Here is a 20,000-nt window from a genome sequence, read left to right as displayed (position 1 = left end):
TGATTTGATAATGCACTTCAGTGTTTTCCGAGCAACACTGAAGGCATCGTAGTGCATGAATGAAACTAGAGAATGCAATGACAGCTGCGACTGGAGAAAGTGAGAAGACTCGGAGCCCTAAATAGAGCGGCTGTTAAACTCCGGCCTTTCTTTGGCATTAGTGAAGTCTTGAGCTGCAGATTTGATTTCAGTAACCCTTCACGGGCAGGACAGCAGAAGAAGCACGTGTTTCTGACGGCTTTAGATCAGTGTGTGATCATGTGTGTGTGTGTTTGGTGTCTGACTGTGTGATGCTTCTTCCTCAGACCACCCAGAAAACCAACCATGTGCGACGACGAGGAAACTACCGCCCTTGTGTGCGACAACGGCTCTGGCTTGGTCAAGGCCGGGTTTGCCGGAGATGACGCTCCCCGTGCTGTGTTCCCCTCCATCGTTGGAAGACCCCGTCACCAGGTGCAACACTTCTGCACAACGACAATAACACAGAGGAAACACTCTCATTAATCCATACGACACTGATATCTTAAGAATTGCAACACGTTTTTTTCAAATGCTGTTTAAATGAATGCATTGTCTAATTAAATATGCGGCTTTACTTAAAGCCTTTATCTATAATGCATTATAAAGGTAGTCATAATGTGCATCGTAATGCATTACATATTTTCATAAATAATGTTAAAATTCATAGTAATATTCAGATTCTTTGTTATTTCGCTTTTTTTATGCATTACACTTTCTTTTTCATGAGACCATATTATGCATTATAAGATGCATTACAAGGCATAATTAATGCATTATACATTAAAGTGTTATAATCAAAAGCATAGTCTAATTAAATATGAGGGAAACACTTTACTTAAAGCCTTTATCTATAATACATTATAAAGGTAGTCATAATGTACATCATAATGCATTATGTAGTTTCTTAAATAAAGTTAAAATGCATTATAATATTCACTGAATCCTTATTACATCTGAAATTGTTTTTTGACGCGTTTTAATGCTTTATTTCTACTATAATGTATTATAACTGCGGTTACAATGCATTATATGATGCATTACAAGGCATAATCAATGCATTAAAATACTTTTATTATGCATTATACATTAAAGTGTTAATATGCATTTTCAAATGCATTACATTATCAGCCGGAAACTAATCATTTTCACCATGTTAATTAGGTGTAAAATCTTGTATAATCAGGCGAATGACATATGAATAACCCTTGCAATAAAATAAACATGTGTTTTCTTTCCGTTAGTCTTGTTCTGAGAATTTGAAAACGCATGTTAACACATGTATAACGCATTATACCAGTATTTTAATGCATCATTATGCACCGTAACCGCAGTTATGAAAAGCCGAATCGCTCTGAAAACGGACCAGTGCACGTGTGTGTGTGTGTGTGTGACAGACTCACTAAACCTCTGAACTCTTCTCTCGCTCAGGGTGTGATGGTCGGCATGGGTCAGAAGGACAGCTACGTCGGTGATGAGGCTCAGAGCAAGAGAGGTATCCTGACTCTGAAGTATCCCATTGAGCACGGCATCATCACTAACTGGGACGACATGGAGAAGATCTGGCACCACACCTTCTACAATGAGCTGCGTGTGGCCCCTGAGGAGCACCCAACCCTGCTCACTGAGGCCCCACTCAACCCCAAGGCCAACAGGGAGAAGATGACCCAGGTACTGATGAGATCCACACACACACACACACACACACACACACACACACACACACTCCCTCACAGGGTTCATAACACTGAGTCTCTCCTCTCACAGATCATGTTTGAGACCTTCAACGTTCCCGCCATGTATGTGGCCATCCAGGCTGTGCTGTCCCTGTACGCTTCCGGCCGTACCACTGGTCAGTCACTAACACTCTTCACACACTCCTAGACAACACACACAATGAGCCAGATCAGTATTATACACTCGGGGAATAAGGTACAAAAGCTTTTATTTGGATGGTAACCTTTCAAAGGGTTCACCAATGTAGCATATTTACCCCTATAAGGTGCATATTAGTTCTTAAAAGGTGCATATTATTAACAAAAAAGCATATATTAAAACCTAAATAGTGCATATTATAGTATGTTTCGAAAGGTTGTTGCCCCTGTTACGGCTTTTGTACCTTTTTTCACATTTCACATCAAAATGTGCTGTTAAAAAAAATTAAAAATCCTGCAGAACCTTATTTTCTGAATCCAGAAGGATCTGATTTGATTCTTAAATCCGATTGGATTGTTTCGCATTGGACTAGGAGATAAAATCCCATTCTCTTTGATTGTTATTCTTGCAGGAACTTATTGACATACTATTACAGTTTTATTTATAGCTGATTTAGTCACTTTGTTGTGCGTTTTGTCATATTTTTTAAATATGTCTATATAGTTTTAGTTAGTTTTAAATACTTTTTATAGATAAGTAACAACATCAAGTTTTTTAAATGGTTTAAGTTAACAATAATAACCCCGATTTCCATTAGGATCGTTTCGAAATTATGATTAAAAAGATTTCAAATTGGAATCCTGTACATATTTCTTAGCATTCATTATTTTTTGACTAGGCCTGTGTTATTCATTAAACAATCCCAGGCTAACAAACATATGTTCTAAGAATGTTTTGTCAACGTTCACGTAAAAACGTTACATTGTATCATTCCTCAAACACTGGGAACGTTACTTTCGAATGTTCTCTGGACGTTCTGAAAAAGTAGCAACATTTAAAAACGTTAGAAGAACTGAAACATTTCAGAATCCATGAACATTATTAAAAACCAGACACCGTTTGACTGCTAGACTGTTACACACTGCTGTGTGTGTGTGTGTGTGTGTGTGTGTGTGTGACCGGTGCATCACTGACCTGTCTGATCACGTGTCTGCAGGTATCGTGCTGGACGCTGGTGACGGTGTGACCCACAACGTGCCCGTATATGAGGGTTACGCGCTTCCCCACGCCATCATGCGTCTGGATCTGGCCGGTCGCGATCTGACTGACTATCTCATGAAGATCCTGACTGAGAGAGGCTACTCTTTCGTTACAACCGGTGAGTAGCGGTACTCACAGTCACAGCACAGGTGTGCCTCAGGTGCGAACGCCGCGAAGTAACACACTCCTCAATGCCTCTCCACAGCTGAGCGTGAGATCGTGCGCGACATCAAGGAGAAGCTCTGCTATGTGGCTCTGGACTTCGAGAACGAGATGGCGACCGCAGCCTCCTCTTCCTCCCTGGAGAAGAGCTACGAGTTGCCCGACGGTCAGGTGATCACCATCGGTAACGAGCGCTTCAGGTGCCCCGAGACCCTCTTCCAGCCCTCCTTCATCGGTGCGTCTCATCTCGCTGCTCCTCAGGTGTGCTCACCTGTGATGGGTTGACACTCACCTTCTCTCTCTCTCTCCTCAGGTATGGAGTCTGCTGGTATCCATGAGACTGCTTACAACAGCATCATGAAGTGCGACATTGACATCCGTAAGGATCTGTACGCCAACAACGTGTTGTCCGGTGGTACCACCATGTACCCTGGTATTGCTGACCGCATGCAGAAGGAGATCACTGCTCTGGCTCCCAGCACCATGAAGATCAAGGTGAGACACACACACACACACACACACACACACACACACACACACACATTTAATGCAACGAAAGTTTAACCTTCATCCTTTCCTCGCACTTTGTAACACATCTTTCTCTCACGGGTGAACATGACCCGAAGCCCTAAAATTATACTTTTTCTTTTGTCCAGAAAGCTTATTTGATTTAATTTTGATATTTTTTAACACACTTTTTTTTTATTTACCTTTAAATTACTAGATTTGATCAATAAATAAATTGTAATTTAAGCACATTCTTTCAACTTAAATTCAAAATAATTCACAATTTCATGCATAACCGTTTAAATTCAGCTCTAAATATCTTATATTGGGTGTTTGTCGACCTCTTGTGGAAAAATAATAATATAAGATGATATTTCATGACTCTAGATGGGCTTATATCTCTATATGAGCTGTTCTGCTGGGTCCTAAACTCAGTGGATCTTTATGCATTCAGTTACACATGTAGACAATATAAATATTTTTTCTTTGGTAAAGTTTTAGCATTTTTAGTCTGAATTTTGAGCATTTTTAGGATTTTCTATGTGAACTGAAGCATTCCAGTAATTCCTAAGGCAGTCAAATTGACCCGTGAGGGAAGGATTTGTTACTTTTTTAAATTTCAACCACAAAACATGGTTATTCGAGGTTCAAGTGCGACGAAAGTCCGGGTCTTGGATCCCTCTGATAAACACTCAAATTTTACAAAATGAGTTTTGGATTAAAACGTCCCGAGGGAAATGCTTTTGCAAAAGTATAGTCTACATGCAGAGTTTAACCCCATCTCTCTCTCTCTCTCTCTCTCCAGATCATTGCTCCTCCTGAGCGTAAGTACTCCGTCTGGATCGGTGGCTCTATCCTGGCTTCCCTGTCCACCTTCCAGCAGATGTGGATCACCAAGCAGGAGTACGACGAGGCCGGTCCTTCCATCGTCCACAGGAAGTGCTTCTAAACCAACAGCAATCTCTCAGTCTCAGCCGTACATTCGTACTGTCTCTTTTACTGTATATACATGTAATGTTGTAATAAAAACAGATAACTGATAATAGACAACAGCCTCTCGAGTGATCACTGCCCTGTTTGTGCACGACTGCAATGCATTGGAGAAATGATGCAAAGTGGTAAAAGAATCATGGCTACTGTACATGATAATAATTACATGCACCACCATATTTACATAAGTTCTTAAAAGAATATCACAGTGTGTTTCCTAGACTAAAAATATATATAATGCACTGCATGACATCAATAATGCAAAACTAAGTTCTTAAAAGAATATCACAATATGTTTCCTAAACTAAATATATATATAATGCACTGCATGACATCAATAATGCAAAACTAAGTTCTTAAAAGAATATCACAATATGTTTCCTAAACTAAATATATATATAATGCACTGCATGACATCAATAATGCAAAACAAACATTTTTCTTACAAAAAAGTATCATTATGGTCAAATAGCAGTGCTGGGCAACGATTGCTCTCGATTAATCACATCCTAAATAAAAGTTTGTGTTTACATAATATATGTGTGTGTGTACTATATAAGTACACACACATGCGTATATATTTAAGAAAAATTTGTCATTTATATATAAAATATTTATATATGCAAATATTATATATTTATAAATACAAATATGTCTAATATATACATGCATATGTGTGTATTTATATATACACACACAATAATTATACACAGTACACACACATATTATGTAAACACAAATATTTGGATGCGATGCGATTAATCGTTGCCTAGCACTATAAAATAGATTTGCAAAGTTTGCAAAAATAACCTTTATTTTTAATCCCCAGTTCCTCGGAAAAAATATGCACTGATATGGCCAATTATCTCTCAGTAATACCAGCTTTCAGCACTGAGCGCTTTAACATCTGCTGCGCCATCAATCACGCGTGTCACGCTGCAGGGGGGCGGGGTCATCAGAGAAGGAGCCGACACGTGACTACTCGCAACCCAATCAGAGTGCAGGAAACGCCTGCGTGACGTAGGCAGGGCGAAATTTGAACGTCTCTCTGCGAGCTGCCGTTGTGAAGACGGGAAGTAAAGCGGACACACAGAAACAAACACTAGCTTTATATGGCGACATTTAGACTTTTAAACGCTTGTTATTTTATTGTATAAAATGATGTTTAAGCGCAGCACATCCTGGAGATTTAATATGAGATGCGTTTGGTGACTTTGATCTGTTGTTTTTATCGAAATGTGTCGAGGAAGAGTAATCTAACCATCAGTTTGTGTATTCATCACATCCTTGGTTCATTTCGCTTGTTTTTAACCGTAAAGCAGCATTTTAGTCTATTTTCCTCATATTTCGAGTCGTTTTAACGGTTTTTAGACGTCGTTATGAAGGTTTTGGAGAGAAATGTGGTTCGTCTGGCAGTCGTTCAGCATCTTCGGTCCGTTTATGGGATCAAAATTAAGAACTGGAATAAAAGCAGAAACAAACAGACATCGGCGAACACGGTGAGTTTATCAAACCTCGGATTTCATTATAGAAACGCTTGACAGAAACAGTTTTCTTACAGGAATGTGATTCCCGAAATGCTGTACTTTTGTCACATTTATTAATAATAACCAGGAATAAAAACAATATTTGATTGGAGAATTATTGAAATGCTCCGCAACCAGACTTTTGTGTATTTATTATTATTATTAATGGTCAATATTCAGTAGTTGGTTTGTTTGATGTTTTTCTATCTGGTTCAGAGAATCTATAAAGCCACCAACTGGTTGATCAACTTCCTGTTCACGTGGTGCACTGTAAAGAGATGAATCTACACATCTTAAAGGGACAGTTCATCTCCCCCCCCCCCCCCCCAAAAATTCTTTACATTTTCAGTGTAAAACACCTATTCTCTGCAGGTTTGTGTGTGTGTGTGTGTTTGGCTTGTTTTCAAATGCACCATGTCTATATGGCCTTTGACCTCAGCATCCTTAGTCTGCATTTATCTGTACATTTAATGTTGAAAAATACCCGTTTCATAAGATATTTCTATCACATTTGGCTGTAAAATCATAGAAAGAAATGTGATTAATTCTATAACAGTCGCTGGGCTCTTATGCATCTGGCTCTGGTCACATGAGTGTAATGTGTGGACCGCTCTTCATGCCAGCTGTAAATGAAGGGGAAGTGCTGCTGATTTTCAAACACACAGAGCTTCACTTGTTCTCCATCATCACCTGAACAGATCCTGCTTGTGTTTCTAGGTGAGGGTGTTTGGCGTGGCGCTCGAGGGTTTGCCACACTGTCATGTGTTGGACTACGGAGACGTACCCTGGTAAGACCGAGAGAGACTAACATTTACTCTTGCACACAGATGCTTTGTAATATTTGTAAGAGCTTAATGCCGAGGGCTGTGTGATAGACTATTTATGAGATTAGGGGTTTCTATCACTCTGTCCTCATTTTGTGGTGAACGATGCCTGTAAGTGCAGGTCTCAACGGCACCATTTATCACATACTTGTAATATTTTGAGGCAAGCGATCTGTACACTGCGATCTCCTGGTGTGAATGGCTTTAAATTAGACATGCATGATTGATCTTCAAGGTGAAGTCTTCAGTTCAGCCGTGGGTTGCACTCATACAGGACGCTTACAGGGTTTGACTGCGGTTAGACTGTGTGTGGAATGTGGTTAGGCAGTGGACCATGTAGGAAAGGAAACATGAAAAAAGAAAAATATGCCTAATAAAATATTTAAACATCTTATCTAAATGTTGCCTGATTCTTTGGACATTTACTTTATTTTATTACTTTTATTTATTATTTTGTTTATTTGCCCTTTATTTTAGTATTTTATATTTTATTTATTTGCCCTATAAATATATAGATTTATACATATATTTTATACAGTTCCCTAAAAATATTATAGTAATTTATTTTTATAAAACAATATGTAACAAAAATATTTGATCTATTTCCCATATATATATTTTTTGCCCTATATTTCACTATAATTTTTATTTAATAATTATTTTGTTTTGCCCTATATTGTAGTTTTTTTTATTATTGTACATTTTATTTATTTGCCATATATTTCCCTATAAAATTATAGTTGTTAATTATTTTCCCTATCTCTTATTATTTAAATGTTTTGCCCTGTTTCCCTATATTTTAATATTATTTTAAGACTTTGTTTATTTTTATTATTGTTTTATATTATTTATTTGCCCTATATTTCCCTATAAAATGATAGTAAAATATATATTATTTATTTGCCAAATTTTTCTTTCTTTAATTTTTTATTTTCTATTTCCATATATTTCATTATTATTGTTAAAGTAGCCTATATTTAATTATTTAAATGTTTTTGCTCTATATTTCCTTATTTATGTATTTTGTTTTATTTATTTGCCCTATATTTTATTATTTAATCATACTATTATTGCCCATGTTTCACTATATATATATATATATATATATATATATATATTTAATTATAGTCCTGTTTTATTATTATGAGGTGTATTTTATCCCTGTATGTCGAGTTCATGTGTCTCGCTGTCCCTCAGCTTTATAGTGGACGCTTGTACGTGTCTCATGGGTCATCTGGACACGGAGGGCCTGTTCAGGAAGTCCGGTTCTGTTGTGCGGGTCAAGAGCCTCCGGGTGAGTGACTGACCTCTACTGTACTCCAGACACTGATGATGATGATGATGATGATCTCACACAGAGGGTGTGGTGTTCTGTGACCCCGCAGGCCAAGCTGGACCAGGGTGAGGACAGTCTTCCCACGGCTCTCCCGCTGGACATCGCTGGCCTCCTCAAGCAGTTCTTCCGGGAGCTTCCCGAGCCGGTTCTGACCGTAGACCTGCACAGCGGGTTCCTGAAGGCCCAGGAGCTGCCCTCGGAGGAGGAGAGGACCTCGGCCACGGTCCTGCTGTCCTGTGTGCTGCCCGACAGGAATCTAAACACACTGCGCTACTTCTTCAGCTTCCTGAAGACCGTCTCTCAGCGGTACGCCGTTGGTCTTGAATCTCATTATGCTAATTAATAGGGTCGCGGTTTATCGTGATTCGCGGATTAACTGATAAATTTAACCATCATGGAGTGAAAGTTTATAATTTGGACGTGTTTTGTCTGGCCAATTTACACATTAAAACAATTTTAAACGCAGAAAAAAATACCTGTCTCGGCAAGTATTCTCTCGGTTCTGTCATAAATGAACAGTTGAGAAAGAAACCAGATGTTTGTCAGTTTATTCGGTCTTAAAGTGACAGGAGCCTAATATTCCTGCTGTTTATATGTTAATAAAACAACAAAATACAGCTTTAACAAAGATGAAACTATATTTAATTTATACAGTGAACAAAATGTATTTTACATTTAGGCTTAATTATTCATTTCTATACCTGAATACTATTAGACTTTGTAACTTTGTTATTTAGTATTCATCTCTGCTTGTAATTTGTGTATTTGTTATTTTTATTACTGACTGTTCACTTGTTTTTAACAAGGTTTGAACATTATCAGTCAGGCTGATCCAAACCGTGAATTTTGTGCTCCATTCCACCACTACTAATCAATGACTTCCTTCTGAATGGTTCTTTTCAGAAGTCCTTTTGTGTTTACATGCATGTAAAGTGTGTGTGTGTGTGTTGCTCCTTGATTTCAGATGTGCTGAGAATAAGATGGACAGCAGTAATCTCTCGGTCATCTTTGCCCCGAATCTCTTCCACTGTGTTGACGGAGGAGAAAAGATGAGCAGCAACACTGAGAAGAGACTCAAGCATCAGGCGGCGGCTCTGCAGTGTCTCATAGACAACGCTCAACACCTGGGTATGTGTGCCTTCACTTATATACCTCATTACAATCACATAGTGTTATCTATACCTAACATACTCACTCATTCTGTCAGTCATGTCAATCAGGGGTTTTTAGTCTGCTGGACATATATAAAATATATACTTATTTACTTGAAGTCCCTCTGAGATTTACTTTTTTTTTAACATGTTTAGGCCTATCTGTGTTGAATTTCTTCCGGGAACGAACACGTCACAATATTCCTCATCCTCGGGGCCTGGTTGAGTTAGTTAGTAGTGTTAAACTGGCGGTTATGGAAAGGGGCAGGACATTTCCAAACACACTCAAAGCGCTCAACCAATCACAACACACTGCTCCAGCCGACCAATCAGAGCACAGTTTGCTTTTCAGAAGGAGGGGCTTCATATGACGCTTTTCCACTACACAGTACCAGCTCGACTCGGCTCTGTTTGGTTTTCCACTGTGTAAAAGTTGTACCTGTACCTGCTTCCAGGTACTTTTTTTCGTACCACCTCCGGCGAGGTTCTAAGAGAGCTGTGGCGATACTAAAATGTGACGTGAAAACACAGCAGACTGCTGATTGGTCAGAGAGAATCGTCACTATTCACTGCGTCATCATTGCACGCGCCAGACGGAGTATCCTGAATAAAAAACATCAAAAACAAAAACATCCAAAAACAGCATACACTCGATTTCCTCCATTGTCCTGTGTGTGTGGGTAGCGGGTGTGTCTCGCGTAGAAGATTAAGTCACGGCAGTTTGCTGCGGCGTCGCTATGACGACCAGGTACTATTGTGGAGGTACTATCTGCAATGGAAAACGGAGTGAAAAGCAAGGCGAGCTGAGCTGGTACTGGTAATGGAAAAGCGCCAATAGAGACAGGAAGTAAACAGAGCGTTACTGACACCAATTCCAGTTTCGGAAACCCTGATGCAAATGAAATGGAATTAAAGCTTTGATATATTTAATATGTATTGAGTTAATCCAGTGAAAAGTAATGTGTGGGAGAACAGTGACGCTAACCCTGTTGTTGTTCACAGGTGCGGTTCCTCAGTTCCTGATGGAGAAGGTGCCAGCCATGCTGGGTTGTGATGCTGCTGTGTTCTCTCCAGCTTCAGTGTCTCTAGAGGAGAGTAACGCTCACTCAGACCTGAAGAAAAGCAACAGACGCAGTTTAGGAGGTAAGAAACGTGTCTAGAGGCTCATTCATCAGTTTCATCACATGACTGCGGTGAAGGGAAGTGGATACGGCTAATAACAGGGTTCGTACAAGTAGTTTTCGCTTAAAGTGCTTGAATTTGACTTTTTGAAAACCTTGGGAAATTTAAGTTTGGGACAACCCTTGAAGACAGCCACATTCCTGAAAAGGTGCCTATATATTAGACAATAGTGTTTAATTTTATTGATAAAGCAATCTTTTCACACCCACCTGATATAGATAGAGCCTTTAGCCTAGCTATGAGCGTGATATTGCTCATAATTATTCAAGTATATGATACAGCTTTAATTCTTCAGGTTTATTATATATTTAAGGGAGAAAAATGGTTAGTTTCCACAGTCATTGCATGAGCTGCACTTTATTTGTACCATTTGTTTTTATTTATTTATCCATTTACCTTTTTATAATTTTAAACATAATAAAGATATTGTAAGTGAGATCTCTGATTGTTGTCCTTGAAAACTAAAAAAGTCCTGGAATTTCACTTCACAGTATCTGTACGAACCCTGTAATAATGATTTGAAGGCATATGATCCGAGTGTTTTTAGTTGAGTGGGTTTGTTTTGTATTCCAGATGTGGTTAATGGAGCTCTGAATAGGTTTAAAAGTAGTAGAACGCCAACAAATACCCCTCAGTCTGATGGAGCAGGTGGGTAACGTCCTCATCAGATCCACTCAAGGGTTTCTCACCTTCACTCCGTAAATGTAATGAGCACGTGCTTCTTTGAGTTTGAGATGGCTTTATGTGTGCACACTTTCATGTAGATGTTCCTGTCTGCATTATGGCACGGCATGGATGATGTACAGCAGAATGTTTGTCTTTTGGCACTTGTGAGAATATGTTCCCTCTACCTTTGGCTAGCCCTTGTGTGGCAATTAAACAAAAATGTCCTAAAAACTGAAGCTTGGGAGCACAGACTTTAAGTTTGGTCTCATTTTTAAAGAAGATCCCATGGCAGATTATTGTTGAAGTAAAAAAAAAAGTTTAAAAAGTGAAATTTATTAACAATATTTTATGAGACATGTTGAACTCAGAAACTGCTAGAAAATCAAAGCCATAAATCTAAACAAGGCATATTAAAAAAATGAGCTTTCAGTGAGAGTGTGTTCGGGCGCAGTTCCAGATTTCCCCATTAGAGGCAGCAAAACTCCACTGGGACACAGAGTTTTTCTCTCTCAATTATTAGAAACACACACACACACACAATTATCGCTGCATAATTTATCCAGTTGGCTCTATAATATGCAGAAAACGGGAATAAAGCGAGTATTTGCTTTATTGGCCAAACCTGAGAAAATGGCACCATCTGGTAAAAAAAATAGTACACATTAAAATGTGAAGCCTTGCCAACAGAATGAAAACCTATTAACAAAGATTGCACCATTTTATAGTTAAATGGCCCCGGGGTTAAAAAATGGAAGTTTCGATGGGGACATTTTTGTCCAAAAGGTCCCCGAGTCCAAAATAGATTTTTTTTTTTTGGGAAATTGGGGTGAAATAGTAAAATTCCAATAAAAATACACACCTGTGCCAAAATGTGTGCAGTTGGCATTAACACGGGCAAAATGATTTTAAAAAAAACCTAAAAAGTCCATAAGGTCGCACAAGGGTTAATGATTTCTGCTCTATTCTCAGTCGCTTACGCACATCTTTGCTTGTCAATCTGACACTTTTGGCTCCAGCTTAATTTCCTTGTATTGAATCTCTAGCCTGAGCACATGTGGAAGAGTAACGTGAATCTCCTTCAGGAACTCATGTGGCTTTGAGTGAATTCAAGTGTTTTTCCTCCAGTTTTCTCCATGGCCACTCCTGTCATCATAACTCCAAACTCCAAGCGTAAGCTTCCGCTGGACTCGGCACACACTCACGGCTTCTCCAACAAGAAACGCAGGTCCATCAAGAAGAACCTGGGCCTGGAGCTGCTCCCGAGCGCTCTATTTGGAGGATCGTCCACACCTGGATCAGGTGAGCTTCATGACACATTACGGCTGTCAAAGAAAAATACTAATTTCGAATATTAACACAGTCAATTGCATCTCCGTGATCACAAGTTTCAGGCCTTTCAGTGTAAAAGTCTTCATTACGGACTCACTCATAAAGACAGTCTTTGCCGCCATCTACTGGTGAAATAACGTATGTAACTTCTGTTGCTGTTTACGGTCAGGGACTATTTGTTTCCAGCGGAAGGAAGGCTTTTAGTGATTTTACTTCATGAAAGTTGCATAGATGCATATTTTTCGGCTTTAATATTTGTATTGTGTGGTAACTGTTTTATAAAAGCAGTAATGTACTCGGGAATAAGTCGTGCCTAACAACACCCTTCAGCCGGGACTTGTTCACAGCCTCTTGTACCTCATTGCTGACTCACCTGTGATCTGTGTTGTTCTCCCAGCACACAGTGCGGCGGGGTCTCTGGACTCATCTCGCAGTGGTCTACTGTCTTCTGTGGGCAGAAACACTCGTCTGTCCTGCAGTTCTGCCCGGAGGAAGAGCCGGCGACGCAGAGACCGCAGTGTCAACAGGTACAACACACACTCTCATCTTTCTAGGGATTATCAGGGTTCGTACAAGCTGCCTAAAGTACTTGAATTTGACTTCCTGGAAGTCCTGGAAAACCCTTGAAAACAGCCATATTTCAGTAAAAACTGATACATTTTATTTTTCAGGATTCTTTGATGAATAGAAAGTTCAAAAGAACAGTGTTTATTTGAAATAGAATCTTTTGTAACATCTCCACAAGAGGGCGCAATGAGCAAAATATTAATGCGTTGTATTAAATAGTTTATTCTAAGCATTGAAATGAGATTAGTGAAGTAAAGTGTAATGCTCACTGTGATTGGTCCTCTTGTTGTGTTCAGAGCTGAATCGGGGAAAGCCGGCTGTTTCTCTCCCAGAGCCGTGAAGAAAGAGCCTGTGAGGAAATCCCTGCGTCTGCGCTTCAGTCTGGGCAAATCCAGCCGCGAGTCTGTAAGTTCAGAAACATCATCTCTGTCAACATCCACCAGAGACTGAGCAGTCCCACCCATCTTTTCTGCGCAGCCCTGATTTGCATGCTTATAATGTGCATCTAATGCTTATGTATTTAATACATCTTAATGGGTGAGTAATTAGCACTTGGTTAACAGAATTAAGGACTTTTGTTATGCCATGTTGAGTCTGGCTCCATCTAGTGGCGGTGTAATGTTGGTACATGCTGCTATTAATGATGCAATCATCACATTATTTTACTGTCTTGGTTTGAGGGTTTTACTCGTGCATGGTTGTGCATTTTATGGGAAAAAAAATAAGAAAGTCTTCCGAGCTGGAATATGATTGATCTGGTGATTTATAGTGTTTAAGCGTTCAAGAAAATTATGGTTTTATGACACTGTGATGATGGATGTAATGTGATTGTTTGTTCGTTCTAATATTCGTGTTGTCAATGACTTGCTTAATATTGCACATGTTGTAGCAAGTTGACTTTAGGAGATGAAATATCTTTATGATTTTATTTAAGAACCTGACTTTACTAAAAATATTTGTAGAGTAATAAAAATGTTTTAAGAGGAAACAAATATTAATATTATAACAAATTTTTTTATTTTTCTAATTAAAATGTATCCTTGTGGTTTTGGGTTATTCCTTGCCATTATTGACATGGTCATTATTTTATGCATATGCTCAAATAAAAAAAGATGTTTGACCAGAAATCAGCTTTTTTTTTTCTTCCGGTTAAGCATAATCATAATTCAACACTGACATGATGACTCAAACAATCACAAACCAAAGAGTAAAAAGAAGCTGCCTCTATTTCAACAGAACCTCATTACACATTCACAACTGGGGCCAAAGAGGTCAGAGGTCATAGGTTGGCGGCTTGCAACACAAGAGAGCTGTACTGGTTTTCAGTTCACCAAGGAGTTGAGTCCGACTGTTTTGAAGAAGAGCCCATCCAAAGGTCAGTATTTTGGGTTTATATTTAATACTCAGAGCTTTTTTCTGCACATCTGCAGATTTGAAAATCAATATTGACCCCATTCTGATCTGATTATGAAAGATTAATCAGTGCATGTCATGCCAAAGAAAACACTAATCTGAAACTACCCTTTCTGCCGACGTCACGTCGTGAGACGCTTCACAGCATCTATTGCACATGATAGTCACATCCCAGTCTGCATTATTATTATTCTAATTGAATATCGTGTTTTATTTGTCAATGCATCAGAATTCAGAAGAAAAATTGCATGCAAAAGCGTTTTCATGTTGATCTTAAAGATGCTGGCTCTTATTTCTCATGCTTTATTTCTTCTGCTTTAAGTCTCTTCTGCTCACTAAAGCTGCCTCTATTTCATCAAATATACAGTAAAAACAGTTCAATATTATTAAATATGCTGTTTTCTATGTGAATAGCACTTTATATAATAAAGTGTGATTTATTCCTGTGATCAAAGCTGAATTTTCAGCATCATTACTCCAGTCTTCAGTGTCACATGATCCTCCACAAATCATTCTAATATGATTATTATCAGTGTTGAAAAGTTGAAGATATTTGTGGAAACGGATTCATTTACTTAATATAAAGTTCTAAAGAACAGTGTTTATTTGAAATAGAATCTTTTGTAACATTATAAATGTCTTTAACTTTTGATCAATTTAATGCATCTTTGATGAATCAAAATATAATCGTTTTATTTGTTTGTTTAAATTTTACCTCATTTTTGAATGGTGATGTATGACTGTTTCCACACAGATATGAAGCAGCACAACCGTTTCCAACACTGATAATAATCATAAGTGTTTCTTGATCAGTAAATCATCATATTAGAATGATTTCTGGAGGATCATGTGACACTGAAGACTAAAGTTATGATTGATTTGATCACAGGAATAAATTACACTTTACTATATATTCACATTCACTTTCAAAATGGCTGAAAAACTAAATTAGATTTTTTTTTACTTATTACGAAAATACAAATTTTGGAAACCGAGAACAAAAAAGGAAACCGGCCACAAGAGGGCGCAATGAGCCAAATAATGCATCGTATTAAACTCCTTATTCAAAGCGATGAAATGACATTACTGAAATAAAGTGCATAACATTTAAACGAACAAATATGTCGTAAATTGTACTTATGCATAGTTTAGTAGAAAATGTTTTAATTTTAGGTAACACTTTATTTTACAGTGTCACTGTTACATGTAGTTAGTGTAGTAATAGCTATAAATTATGCATAATTACATGCAACTAACCCTATAGTAAATACATGTACTTAATATTACTCAGTACTTAAATGTATAGTTACAGTGCAACAAAGACACCTTCAAATAAAGTGTAATTTTAACTCGACCGTCTTAATTCACATAGAAAAGTTATTTGAAATATTTCAGATAGTTTTTTTTAAAAGCGGTGTGTAATTTGAGTTTTCTATCGTCCACGTTTGATTGACAGGCTCCAAGTTTCTCAGTAAATCGGAGGATGACCTCTTGACCCCTCGGTGTGAATCAATAAACCACAGGAGTTCGTGGAGTCGAGACACTCCTGATGTCGGCCTGACTTTCCCGACGGATTCGTTCTCGGAGACCAAACCTGCGACGGTCAACGACGTTCCCAAGATCCTCTGCAGCGAGGAGTCGTTCAGCGAAGAACCATCCGGATCGACTCTAATGAAAATCAAACAAGCTTTCGGTGAGTCTGGCAGTGACCTTCACAGCATCATCATCAAACAGCAGGACCACGACAACCTGGGGTCAAACTCCTCGGAAACCTCACAGAAATCAACGTCTGAGGATCACAATGTGACGTTCGGACAGATCGAGATCGCTCCCATGTCTCCTCTACACATCGACAGCGCTCTGTTTGATAGTGGAACGACACGGTTTGGTGAAACCAGTCTGAACGAGTCTCTCTGGCTTGAGAACGAAAGCAAGGATTTCTTAAAAGAAGAATGCAGTCAATTAATCGACGCTTTAGACATACAGAGTCCCGCCGCTTTCAGACTGGACTCTTCCAACAGGATCCAATCAACTCCATGCGGATCAAGAACACAAACCAACACCGACACGCCGTCACTGGGAAATGAGATGATTGATAAACATCCCGTTGAAACATGTGACGTGACGACATGTTCCTACATTTTCAGACCGGACACTTCCAATAGAGTCCAATCAACTCCATGCGGATCAAGAACGCAAACCAACACATTGGGAAAGGAGATTGATAACCTTCCCAGTGGCGCTGAAACTCGCCGGATGAAAGTGGCCGAGCAGATTAAACGGTTCAACATGATGACGCTGGATTCGCCCAAAGCTAAAGCGATCCGATCTCCTATGAAGTTCCAGCGCACGCCGGTTCGACAGTCCGTGAGACGCTTAAACTCTCTGGTCGGGAGCCGGAAAGAGGTCCGGATGGGTTGGTGTGCCGCCGCGACTCAGATGAAGGCCGTGAGTTTAGAAAGCGCGTTGCATTCGACGTTCGCTAAACCCAAACCTCCGGTTCCTCCGAAGAAAACGAAGGTTAAACACGCGACGCTGGAAGACATCACCAATAAGACGCCAAAGACAAAACGCGACAAGAATGGCGCAAATGAACATCCCAAGTCTGTTCTGCTCGAAGTGTCCGACAACGAGACCAATCGCTATCGAGGTTCACCCAGAAACCCTCTGGCCGAGGTCAGACTGCTGTCAGCGCTGAAACCCATCGATATATAAGATCGTTAAAGGAGGAATAATCTCCTGATAATTTACTCTCCGCCTCGTCATCCAAGATGTTCATGTCTTTCTTTCTTCAGTGCAAAAGAAATTAAGGTTTCTGAGGAAAACACTCCAGGATTGTTCTCCATATAGTGTCTTCAATGGGGTCCAACGGGTCGAAGGTCCAGATGTGAGTTTCAGTGCAGCTTCAAAGTCTCGACACGATCCAGCCGAGGAATAAGAGTCTTATCTAGACAAACCAGCCGACATTTTACAACTAAATAAACATTTATACACTTTAACCACTAATGCTGGTCTTCCACTCGCTGTGATGCGACACACATTACGTCATCAGGTTGAAAGGTCAAGCGTGACGTAGGCGTAAGAACAGACCCAGTGTTTACAAAGCAAACGTGCAAAGACTGAGTCAAATGCCATTTACTAAATAAATAAAAGGTAAAACAATGTCGTACGATTTTGAAGTTGGAGGAGAAAAAGAGATGGAGAAAATCCTGTTTTCCACATGACCTTTCAACCCTGATTACATAATGCGTGAAGTCGTGGACGTGCAAGACCAGCATTTGTGGTTTAAAAGTTTTTTTTTTTAAATGTTATAAAATGTACAATTTGTCTAGATAAGACTCTTATTCCTCGGCTGGATCGTGTCGAGACTTTGAAGCTGCACTGAAACTCACATCTGGACCTTCGACCCGCTGGACCCCATTGAAGACACTATATGGAGGAACATCCTGGAGTGTTTTCCTCAAGTTCTTCGACTGAAGAAAGAAAGACATAAATATCTTGGATGACGAGGCGGAGAGTCAATTATCAGGAGATTTTCATGCTAAAATGATCTACTCCTTTAAATACTTTTTCCTGTGGACGCTTGATAACTCGTATATTCAGGGGTCTTAACTTATTCTACTGTCGTGAGCTTTGATCGTTTTACAGGTGAATCAGTGCTTTTACTTAAACTTTGCATCATTCCATTATCAGTTTGGATTTCAGGTTCGTTTAGTTTAGTTTGAAAGCCAAACTCAAATGCACGTCAGAGCCATCCTGTAATTTTTATATCACGAACTGAAACCCATGATTGCACTCTTGAAGTACACTGATCTGGTGAAGTACACTGATCTGGTTTGAGTGTTTGCTGTAAGTGAAAAGATGAGTCTATGAAAGTGAGAATACGTCATAATTGTGTTTAAGAGTGAAAACGGATGCTTGTGAGTTAGATTGGAATTGGTAGGTTTGGGGACGGTGTTTTATATTTACCTTTATTTATATATTGTAAGGCCTTAAAGACAACATTCATGGTGCAACTCAAGGAAATGTATGTAATGTTAAGCAGTATTACGGTCGTATGTTAAATCCTCAATGCTGTTGTTTTTCACTTGTTTGTGAACATGTTTTGCATGAAGTTGTCAAACTAAACTGTTTAAACTGATGTTTTTGAAGTTCCTTTCTTCACCACCTGGTGGCGCACTTTGTTCAACAGGGCCATGGTCAGTCAGTATTAAAGCTCATTGGTTATTTGAATGATTTTTTCCTGCCAAACATCTGCATTTTACTAATAATGCACAGAGAAAAAGAGATAACTGGGGGTAAATGCATAGAAAACCTGACTTTAATATGTTTATTATACTTCAAGAGTTTGATGATTTCACTTGGAGTAAACCAATTTAATATTTTGTAATTAATGAAAAGGGTTAAAATCTCAAGTTAAATGGGTCATTTAAAACCGTCCGAGTCTCGAAGCATCGCATTTGTTATACTTCGGCACTGTTGCTACCAAAACATATAACAGGGTTCGTACGAGGTGCTTGAATTTGACTTTTTTTTAAATGAAAGTCCTGTAAAACCCTTAAAAACGGGCATATTTCTGGAGAGGTACTTGAAAAGTGTTTGAATTATTGATTTTTTTTTTTTCTTCAAAAAACAAACAAACATCTGTTTATGCAAAATTGAGGCTGCAGCCTGTCTGAGATATAGAGCTATGACCATGATGTTAAATTTATCATAAGTATATAATACAACTTTCATTCTTCAGGTCAATCATATATTCATGGAAAAAATCAGTTTGTATAAGGATATTATTCCGTGCCTGGCAGCGCTGGTCAACGGATTGATCTCTATGAAGTTGGAAGATGGAAGATATCATATATATTTGTAATTAGAGTAAAAAAATTATAAAGATTTTGTTTGATAAGTGCTGATTGTAGTCCTTGAAATCCAAAAAAGTAGTCCTTGAAAGTCCTGGAATTTCATTTTACAGAATCTGTACGAACCCTGATTTAAGTTTGTGCATTTTTTTCCCATCAGCTGCCAGTTGCATAAACATGGCCATTATGTTAAGACTGTGTCTTAAGAACTAGTATGATCAACTAGAAGTTAGTTAGGGGTAATCAGTCTTACTGTTCGGTGTCAAAATTAGACCAATCTACGTTTTTATGTTACTGACTTAAAGTTATTAACAGTCTTAAAGAATAAAATTGGATGACTAACTTGTAAGACTAGTCTTAACAGTTTATGTAACTGGCCACAGAACAAACACCTATGGTCAATATATCCATAAAAATCATGTGTTTGAGTTTTGTGTTTCAGCTGTAAACACCTTTAAACTGTCTTGGTGGTTTATCAGGATCCTTCACAAGAAAACTTTCCTTATTTTAGGACAAGCACTCTGTAATAATGTAATCCTCCAACTATCTCATCCGTA

General features: G+C 38.7%; 2 protein-coding genes across 3 annotated transcripts in view; both read left to right on the top strand.

Moving 5' to 3' along the window:
* The window catches only part of actc1b (actin alpha cardiac muscle 1b), a 4,907-nt gene extending 254 nt beyond the window's left edge, over nucleotides 1–4,653 (top strand). Inside the window, exons 2-8 of the mRNA XM_082143059.1 lie at nucleotides 306–453; nucleotides 1,450–1,689; nucleotides 1,786–1,870; nucleotides 2,891–3,052; nucleotides 3,140–3,331; nucleotides 3,410–3,591; nucleotides 4,409–4,653. Of these exons, the coding sequence (XP_081999185.1) occupies nucleotides 325–453; nucleotides 1,450–1,689; nucleotides 1,786–1,870; nucleotides 2,891–3,052; nucleotides 3,140–3,331; nucleotides 3,410–3,591; nucleotides 4,409–4,552 (1,134 nt within the window). The 5' untranslated portion in view covers nucleotides 306–324 and the 3' untranslated portion in view covers nucleotides 4,553–4,653. The remainder of the gene's footprint in view (nucleotides 1–305; nucleotides 454–1,449; nucleotides 1,690–1,785; nucleotides 1,871–2,890; nucleotides 3,053–3,139; nucleotides 3,332–3,409; nucleotides 3,592–4,408) is intronic.
* A 978-nt stretch (nucleotides 4,654–5,631) lies between these two features.
* On the top strand, nucleotides 5,632–18,728 carry arhgap11a (Rho GTPase activating protein 11A). Of its 2 annotated transcripts, XM_082142667.1 has the most exons (12): nucleotides 5,632–6,092; nucleotides 6,837–6,907; nucleotides 8,141–8,237; nucleotides 8,329–8,585; nucleotides 9,244–9,407; nucleotides 10,433–10,573; nucleotides 11,186–11,260; nucleotides 12,404–12,577; nucleotides 13,005–13,134; nucleotides 13,471–13,579; nucleotides 14,411–14,549; nucleotides 16,044–18,728. In XM_082142667.1, the coding sequence occupies exons 1-12, from the start codon at nucleotides 5,973–5,975 to the stop codon at nucleotides 17,300–17,302; spliced, it is 2,736 nt and encodes a 911-aa protein (XP_081998793.1). In that variant the 5' UTR covers nucleotides 5,632–5,972; the 3' UTR covers nucleotides 17,303–18,728. The 2 variants fall into 2 exon arrangements, with proteins under 2 accessions (XP_081998793.1, XP_081998794.1); XM_082142668.1 differs by lacking the exon at nucleotides 11,186–11,260.
* The last annotated feature ends 1,272 nt before the right edge of the window (nucleotides 18,729–20,000 follow it).

This window comes from Leuciscus leuciscus, assembly GCF_965113295.1.
Source record: "Leuciscus leuciscus genome assembly, chromosome: 17".
In the NCBI taxonomy this organism is placed as follows: Eukaryota; Metazoa; Chordata; class Actinopteri; order Cypriniformes; family Leuciscidae; genus Leuciscus; species Leuciscus leuciscus.
The sequence above is the reverse complement of the archived record's forward strand: the minus strand, read 5'-3'. Positions and strand labels throughout refer to the sequence as shown.